Source organism: Lepidochelys olivacea, assembly GCF_965140295.1.
Source record: "Lepidochelys olivacea isolate rLepOli2 genome assembly, chromosome: 12".
Classification (NCBI taxonomy): Eukaryota; Metazoa; Chordata; order Testudines; family Cheloniidae; genus Lepidochelys; species Lepidochelys olivacea.
The window spans coordinates 6,721,730-6,730,453 of record NC_140422.1 but is presented as its reverse complement, the minus strand read 5'-3'; the positions used below and the strand labels follow the sequence as shown (position 1 = coordinate 6,730,453).

The 8,724-nt window shown below is 52.6% G+C and overlaps 1 protein-coding gene across 2 annotated transcripts in view; it reads right to left on the bottom strand.

The window, feature by feature from the left end:
• DOK4 (docking protein 4) overlaps positions 1–8,724 on the bottom strand; it is a 29,023-nt gene continuing 20,299 nt past the window's right edge. Inside the window, exons 6-8 of one of the 2 annotated variants that reach the window (XM_084644180.1) lie at positions 6,499–6,640; positions 2,992–3,115; positions 1–2,621 (exon numbers count right to left, since the gene is read on the bottom strand). In XM_084644180.1, coding sequence (XP_084500306.1) covers positions 2,494–2,621; positions 2,992–3,115; positions 6,499–6,640 — 394 coding nt within the window. In that variant the 3' untranslated portion in view covers positions 1–2,493. The remainder of the gene's footprint in view (positions 2,622–2,991; positions 3,116–6,498; positions 6,641–8,724) is intronic. The other variant, XM_084644181.1, reaches the window with a different exon arrangement.

Below are 8,724 nucleotides of genomic sequence, written 5' to 3'. Positions count from 1 at the left end.
AAGGGTGAGTAAAGTTTATTGATTGAGCAGTTCCTTTAAAAAACACAACATTTTTGGCAATAACTGCTATGTCCTGTCTTGCCTGGCTTAACGCATCTGTGCATCAAGTTCCTGAGGCAGCCTAGCTCCTGCTAGAGCTTTCACCTGTCCCAGCATTTAGCAGCTCCATGCCTCCAAACCTCAGGGCAGGGCCTGTCATCATGGGATGGCCCAGCACTTGGGCTCCAGCCTTACAAACCCTTTTCAAAGTTGACAGTGTCTCTGCAGCGATGTTTTAAAGGCATGGGGCCAGAGACTCAGCTGGTACAACTCTGTGTACTTCCATTAGAACCACAGCTGAGGACTTGGTCCGCTCCTGTAGCCTGAACCAAAGCATTTTACCCTAGTGCCTAAAACAAGAGTGAATAGCCAGGGCACCCAGATAGGTGTTTAGGCTAGGAAATGACAGCAGCTTACACCTCATCTGTGAGGCTGTACATCCATTAAGCTCTGATCCACAGAGTTATGTGGTCTAGACTTGAACCTGGCTGGTTCCTGTCACTCCAGATAAGTGTTGTGGGGAAAGGGCACTGAATTTAGTGGGCCTTGCAACAGGGCAGTTTGGACAGTCGCTGGTCTTGTGTGCCAGGACTTCTCCAGCAGATCTGTCTGAAAGGTCTTCATCGTCTTACACATCACCTACACACACACACACACAACCAGAAAACAAGAGTATTTACAGGTGATAGTCCACAGGGTCTCCCCATCCCCAAGAGACTGTACCTTATTCTTTAAAAACAAACCAACCAACCCAAAGTGAGGAAACCCCAATGTTGGTACTGCAATAAAAAGATAGCCCTTCTGAAAGGTATTCAATAAATAGCAGAACTAGAAAATCAATTGCTTTGATTTGATTTCAGCATATTAAAACCAACTTCCACCTGCCCAGGGGTTCACTAATTATTCTCAGGAAGTGACCCACGGGGGGAGGGAAGAGCTACAAAGGAGATTGAAAAGGGCCTGGAGCTGCACACCAACCCTCTGGCAGCATTGGCTCCTTGAGACTGCGGGGCATCTAGTGGAAATGAAACCTGGGTCCCCCACCATCAGCTAGAAGCACAATGTCCCTTACAAGGAGGAAGCAGGGAAGAGGTTGTGTGACCAACTGATTGTCTCTGGCTAGCCTCCTGTCAATGGGCTTTGCTGCAGGTGAGAGCACCCCAGAGGAAACGGGAGCCATGGGCCGACCCAGGAGGTAAAAGAAAGGGAACTTCTCAAAACGGATGCATCCCAACAAGGCTGGCTCTGCCAAACAGGTAGATTGGGCAGGTTGCTACCATAGCTTAGAGGCAATGAAGTATTTAGTGGCTGTGTATTAAGGGTGGGAGGGGTGTAGCCCTACCAGCCTGTGCTAAAACGAGGCAGCCCTGTATATACCCCATCCCTTGCAACTAAACTGCCGTGATCTGGAGAGAAGGGCAATCCATGCTGCAGCCACGTAGCTGCTAGAATCTGAACCGAGGAGACACAGCTAATGGAGCGAAACCCCGCTCAGCCGGTCCCCAGCCCACTGAGAACACCGCCCTCCGGAAGCTGGGGGAGTTTGTGTAGAAGTCACAGTTCGGAAAGAAAACCAGTTTCTCCTGAGATGTCAGAAAGTTCCATGGTGTGTGTTCTAGTATCTTCAAGAAGTGCAAAGTGAGCGTAGACTCGCAAGTCCCCATTCCTCCCTCTCCAAGGGAAAGCGCTACTGTATTCAGGAGGGAGCATCCATTTGCAACCTATGGGACCCTCCGGCCCTAAAGGAACAGGCCGGATTGGCAGCAGCCTCTCAAAAACATTCACTTCAGTTGCCCTGCTTCGAGTATCACTTCATTGTTCCCACCGGCTGCCAACAATAACCGCAACCCGTCGGCCACTTGAGAAAACTCAGTCCTTCCACTCTTGAGCCTTGCTGAGGGGATCCTGGGGAATTTCCCTTCTCAGCAGAGGTGGTGGGGCGTCTGCTCCAACTGGGGCTGGGTTTCCCTCACGATGCCACCCTAAGAAAAAAAGAAAGATCCATCCACCCAAGAATTAAAAATCTCTGGTGTCTCATCTTCCCAGTGTCTGTTCAGTGGCTAAAAAACTTGCATTCGTGTGAGAAGGAAAGTCTCTTAATATAGAATATGTATAAGCAATAGATATTTAAAATCGTTTAACAACATAGAGCTAGACATCATCTTCCCTATCGTAAGCTCCTCATGCTTAATCTAGCATGGCCAGGGCTAGAGTTTGGGGCCATCTCCAGCCTCCTTCCCAGCACAGGGGACCCAGTCTCACACTCTCTCCCTGCAGGCAGGAGCTCTGATAACTTCTCCAAAGAGAGGGGAGGGTTCCCAGAACTTCAGCACCCTCAGGAAAGGAGGGGAGCGGGGCGCTGGAAAACAAATGTCTCCTGCACTTAACGCGCCCTTTCTCCAGCATGCCCTGGCCCCTGGGCAGGGCTGGGGGCTCTCTCCACTCAGAGCACGGTCACTGAGAAGCAGACTTGGACTCTTTGCTGTCGCTCTTGCCGCTTTTTGCAGGCTTTGGCTTCAGTAAGATGAACCTGTTCAGGAGGTCTGTGTCCGAGCTGGCCTGGGCTCCGGAGTATACTTCACCTGCGGACAAAGCAGAATTTTGTATTGTTTCCTGGTCCTCATAGTACTGAAAGGTGAAGGAACCGCAATCATGTCCTTCAGTGCCTCCTGCTGGGACTGGGCTATTAGGGAGCTGCCACAGCCAGTGCTCCTGCAGGAATCTCTACACCACCCCCTGCTGGAAGGGGCTGGGACTGGCGTAGCAGCGAGCTCCTGCACAGCAGCCCACTGGCTTCAGGGACAAGAAGCTGGGATGGGAAGCACAGAAAGTTTCACTAGCCCTATACAAAGCCTATGGAGCAGCAAACCAGCCCCTTCAGTAGAGGCGGGTAGAGAAGCTCCTGGCTGGAATGATCCCACGGCGCACAGGAGGAATTCTGGAGACACTCACCGGCATAGCTGGAGGACTCGGCCATGTTCTGTGAGCCGGTGATGTGGTGCCAGTAGGCGCTCCGGGGCAGCATGGTGGTGGGCGTGCAGGGATAGGAGTAGTGCTCTGTGCCCTTGTTCAGCAGCTGGAGCAGAGAGACAGAAAGTGGTGGGGACTATTTTAAACATCAGCCAGGACAATCCAGTTGCTTTCAGCTCCACCAAGTTAAATACAATTATTGTCTGGCCAAGGCGGCATGAGCGGTCAGGCCCGAGAACCCTCTGACAGCAGCCACTGGAGACAGCGGATTCTGACCTCTGTCATGTGATGAGGCATCGTCTTTCGTAACCCCATATGTGGCGGGTGACTGGGATCAGGAAAGATCCACTTCTCCATGTGTCACCTTTGTCACTTGGGCTCAGAAACCTTGGGCAAAACAATGGAGCGCACAAAGCCCCTTGGATCTCTCAGCGTGGAAGGCAACACGGCCGAGAATTGGAATGAGAGCTGCAGCACTCCCAGATTCTCCTGGGAACAAGTGGCATTGCAAAGAAAGGGGGAAATCCTCCATGGGGCCGGCCCAGGAGCACTGGAGGGCTATAACACAGGCTAGACAAAGTCACGCAGCATCCCTTGGGAAAGGCGCCTTGTCCTTACAAGGAGTGCAGTCAGCCCACTGACCTTCCTGTTACAACGAAACGAAGCCATGGGAATTTGAAGAGTTTGCAGATGGACTAATTAGAGACTCAGTTACGTCTGCTGTAATGGATAACGAGGTTCAAAGAAGGTTACAGCAAGGAATGGACTATATTTACAGAGGACTGGGGAGACTATTCCAAGAACAAGCAGCGAGAGAACTGAAAAGCAGCTGATTAAAAAGGCAGAGCAAGGCTCCCGTAAGGCAAGGGTTAATTCCGTAGGGCCCATCACCTACTTTACTTCATGAAAGCTGCTAAACCCGGTCAGCCAATCAGGTCCCTCAGTTTGGCTAGACTTTCATAGCAGCCGCCTGTTTTTGTGAATGGAGATGTCCCCTCCCGTTGGGAAAGAGCCCATGGACTGTACCAATCTCATGGGGGGGGGGGAATGGATGGACTGTTTTTCTTATTGAAAAATGAAATATAAGCCAACATGCGAGTGCTTTTTAACCTGTTCACAGAGCTTCCTTTTCCTTTCTAGGCTTTTCTGCGGTGCTTGTCACTTTGGTATCTGACAGAGCTGCTCGTGTCTGGTACTAGGAAGTGGTTTTGCTCCCTGGCTGGGTTTTACCTGCGGTTTGTGGAGCTGTGCTGGGTATTAGCCAGTCAGCTCCCAAGAGTTCCCTGTAGTTCCAAACAGAGGAGACAGGGAAGCGGCCCTGGAAAGACGTTTAAGCACTGCGCATTGCAACGTGCACATCGGGAAAAGAAAACGACAGTCCTCACCGTGGTCCCGAGCCATCGCAGGACATGAATAAAAATGTTAAGCATTTGGTTTCGTTTCAGTGACTTCATGCTTAGTGCTTTGCTGGACCAGGGCCTATACTCACCCTCATGTATTTGTGATCTCTAGGTGCACTGATCATGTGCAGTGATCTACATCAGTAGTTTTCAAATTGTGGGTCGCAGCAGCTCTGGTCAGCACCGCCGACTGGGCCATTAAAAGCCCCGGCGGCGGTGCTGGCCGGCTAAGACAGGCTAGTCCCTGTCTGTTCTGACACCACGCTGGGACTCGGAAGTGGCCAGCAGCAGGTCTGGCTCCTAGGTGGGGGGACCACGGGGCTCCGCGGGCTGCCCCCACCTTGAACACTGGCGAGAGCCACGCAACTCCACCTAGGAGCCAGACTTGCTGTTGGCTGCTTCTGGGGTGCAGTGCCAGGACAGGCAGGAAGCCTGCCTTAGTACCCCCGCTGCACCGCTGACCACGAGCTGACCAAGGTAAGCCCACGCCCCAACCCCGTGCCCCAATCCCCAGCCCTGAGCCCCCTCCAAACCCAGAGCCCCTTCCTGCAGCCAAGCCCCTCATCCCCAGCCCCACCCCAGAGCCTGCACCCCCAGCCCAGAGCCCCTCCTGCACCCCAAGCATCTGCCCCAGCCCTGAGCCCCCCCAACTCAGAGCCCCCTCCTGCACCCCAAAGCTCTTCCCCAGAGCCTGCACCCCTCCTGCACCCAAACTCCCTGCCCCAGCCCAGAGCCCCCTCCCACTCCCTGAACCCTTCATTCCCAGCCCCACCCTGCAGCCCTCACCCCTGCACCCCAACCCTCTGCCCCAGCCCAGAGGCGCCTCCCACACTCCAAACCCCTCATCCCCAGCTCCGTTGGGTCGTGGGAATCAACAATTTTCTTCAGCTGGATCACCAGAACAAAAAGTTTGAAAACCACTGATCTACATAGCACGCACAAGGTAAGGTAATGTTACAGGGGGACCCTTCACCTTCTTTATTATCCAAGCTTTGTGCACTGAATGTGTAGCTAGTCACATGATCGACTAACTAATGTATGGGTGCTAGATTAGATTTGAAGTTATAGGTTTAAGGGGTAAAGAGTAAGTAGGACCACACGACAGGGATGTAGGACTGATGAGTGTGTGTATTAAGTATATAAGATAAGGCGGTCCTGCAAGGCCTACAAGCTTTAGGTCTGTAAGAGAGGTGGCTTGGCCATAGAAGCCTCAGGCCTGAAACAGGCTGACAGAACGAGCTGAGCCAGGGAGAATGCTGGAAAGTGTAAGATTACAGGATGAGATGTTCTGGAAAACATGCCACAGTGTACCAGGTGATACGGCAAAAAGCCGGAGAGCAACATTTCAGGGAATTCTGTACAGTAATAACCTCAAGTTGCTATGGTAACTCACTGACATAGATGTTAATGAGAAGACGGGGAACTAAGTGGGTAGCCTATGAGAAATGGAGCATCCTAAAATTCATGGGGCGTGGAAGTGCAAATAAGGAAAAGGGGGTGAAACTCCTGCGTATGCAGGAGTGTAGTAGGCATACAAGAAACTCAGGATAACAGGTGTTGCCTAATCTAAGTGGGCAGAGAAGCCTGTCCAGAAACACCGAACGAGATGGCCACCTGCCTGTTCATCTCACCCATATCGGTGTTTCCGTGGGGAGGAGAGTATGAAATCATGAATGCTGGCTAGCTTAGGGTTTCTCTCTCCTCCCTGGGTGCGTTTCAGTGTTTGTGGCTTTGTACATCTGCTTAATAAAATCCTTGCTAACTTGTCAGCATATTACTTGGGGGTCACCCTTCCTCGTGTGTGCCAAGCGTCTCCAATTCTAGTGATCTTCCCAAGAGTGAGTCTCACCCGGCTAATTCTGACACGATTGTCATTCAGGAGCTCGAACCCGTGGCAAAGGTCACTGTGGGCTGAGATACCACTGTGATACCAAGCCATCCGTGTTATAAAGGCTGCAAAGCTGTATATTTCTACTGAACAACGGGCTCTGCTAACATGACTCCCCATCCCACGCCCGGATTTCCTCCCCCATACGCTGCTGTGCTCGGGGAGCTGGTTCACTAAGGGGCCCCAGGCCCAGGTACTCACCCTGACGTTCTTCTCCATCTCCAGCAGGACCCTCTTGTGCTGTTCTGCGATAGCCAGGGTGGCGCTGTGCACCCGCTGGTAAATCTGCTCTCCCTCCTGGGTCTGGAAGGTGTAGAGCCCTTCCCCTGCGTCACACATCCTGCTGAGCGAGAGGATAACAATGTACAGCGTCACCCGGAGGATGGGGTTCTCCCACGGCACGCAGACAGGCTGTGCATGCTACCCCCCTACACACACTGACTAAGAGAAGGCACACCCCATGCACGCTGGCCGCCTCTCACACGCTCCCCCCCCCACACACTACTCCTACACCTCACACACGTGCATGCTATGCACACATGCCCCCAGCTTGCACATCCTGTGCATTCACACTCACGCCTCCGGCCCCTCATCCCGACCCGCCCCCCTGCAAACGTTATTTAGGCTGCTGCAGCAGTTTCACTGAAGGGCACTCCGCCAAAAGCAACGCCGACTCGGGTTGGTTTAACAAAATGACGTGGCTACGTCCTGGCACGGGGTTACAGTGTAGGCCTTAGCCTACGGGAGCAACACTGGTTTCGCTCTGTGGACCCAAAGGAGCCGGTTTTCTACAGCATCTGAAACGAGTTTCCGTGGGGCAGCCTTTTACGGCACTCTCAGCCAGCAACAGATATCCCTCCGCCTCCTACACCAACAGGACATGCAAGAACCAATAGGCTCCCTGCTTCCAGTGAGAAAACTAGACGCCAGTAATTCAACAGGGAATGAAGTCCTTCCCCACCTTTACAAATAAATAAATCGCCAAACAGATTTCAGTTCAACTTTGGTAAAAATACACGAAAACGGGAAGTGGTCGAAATTATTTTAAAATTTTTGCAGGATTTTTTCTCCCCCTTTTTGCTGTCTTTTTTTCTGGCTCTAATAAAAAGCTACTAAAATGCTCAGTTGTCAAGAGTATTTTTATGGCACCCGTCACCTGGGAATAGCCGTGCCCATAATTACTGACTACTCCATACTAAGCCATCTGCTTGGACTGGCGAGGTTGCTTTTGGCGTTTCACATTGGACAAAAGTTACCAGGTGGGGTGCTGAGAGTCAGATCCTGGTATTTACTCCTCTCTCACCCAGAACATAGAACCGGGAGTGATGCGAGAGGCACCACAGTGTGGGAACATCAAAGCCAAGTTTCCATCGGTCAGTTCCCCCCATTGCTCCTCAAGATGGGCAGCTTGAGTCTAGCAGAAGCAGGCTTTGAATGCACAAGACCAGCTTCCCCATCCTAAGCCAGGCTCTTGGGCCAGAGCAGATACTGATTTGGCATGTCCGGCTAGAAACACGGTGGGTCTGATTTCCAGAGGGGCACAGCCTTCCAGCTCTTGTTCAGCTGGGGAAGTAGATGCCTAGCACTAGTGGAAGCCAGGCCTACATTTCCAACGGTAGCTAGTGATTTGGGGTTCCCAGTTTGCGACACCTTAAAGGGGACTGTTTTTCAGAGATGGGAGGATCAGCATTTTCTGAAAATCAGGTCCCTCTATGGCAGTGGTCCCCAAACTTTTTACCTCACACCGCCTCTTACTCCTGTCCGCATCCGTCTGTCCCTCCCCCCTTCCCCTGGAGCGGGGATGTGGCTCCTACAGGGCAGGACGTGAACAGGGGTAAAGGGGCCAAGGCTGGAGTCTGCAGCCACGGCGGGGAGTGGGACCCTAGGTGCGGGGCTGGGGTCAGGAGCAGAGCTGGGTGGCGCTCCCTCCCCGCCTCCCGTGGGGGCTGGCCCAGACCCCAGCTGCGCCCCCCTTAACATTCCTCTGCACCCCCCTAGGAGAACACACCCCACAGTTTGGGGACCTCTGCTCTATGGCTTCTCAGGTTGGCCCTCCCCATAGTCACAGCCCCTTAGCGAGATTCTCGTTCCCCAGGTACCTCTGATCCCTAAAGCCCAGAGAAATCCTGATCTGGTGACCCCCTTTTTAAACTAGTCCTATAACATTGAAGCCAATTTTACCAACTGGCCCACAAAACTCCGTTCAGCCATCGGCCCCCTGTGTGCTCTGGGCTGACGCAATACCACAGCTGATGGGTACTGGTGTAAGTCTCCAAATTAATAATCCGTTCCCTCTCAGTTCCAAGGAATTGGGATCCACCCATGCTAGGGGACTAAGCGAGGTGCCCTGGAATAGCACGGTCTTATTCACAAAGCGGATGGGATGTTCCCCGAAGAATCACTGCCAGATTCTGCTGCCAAAGAAAT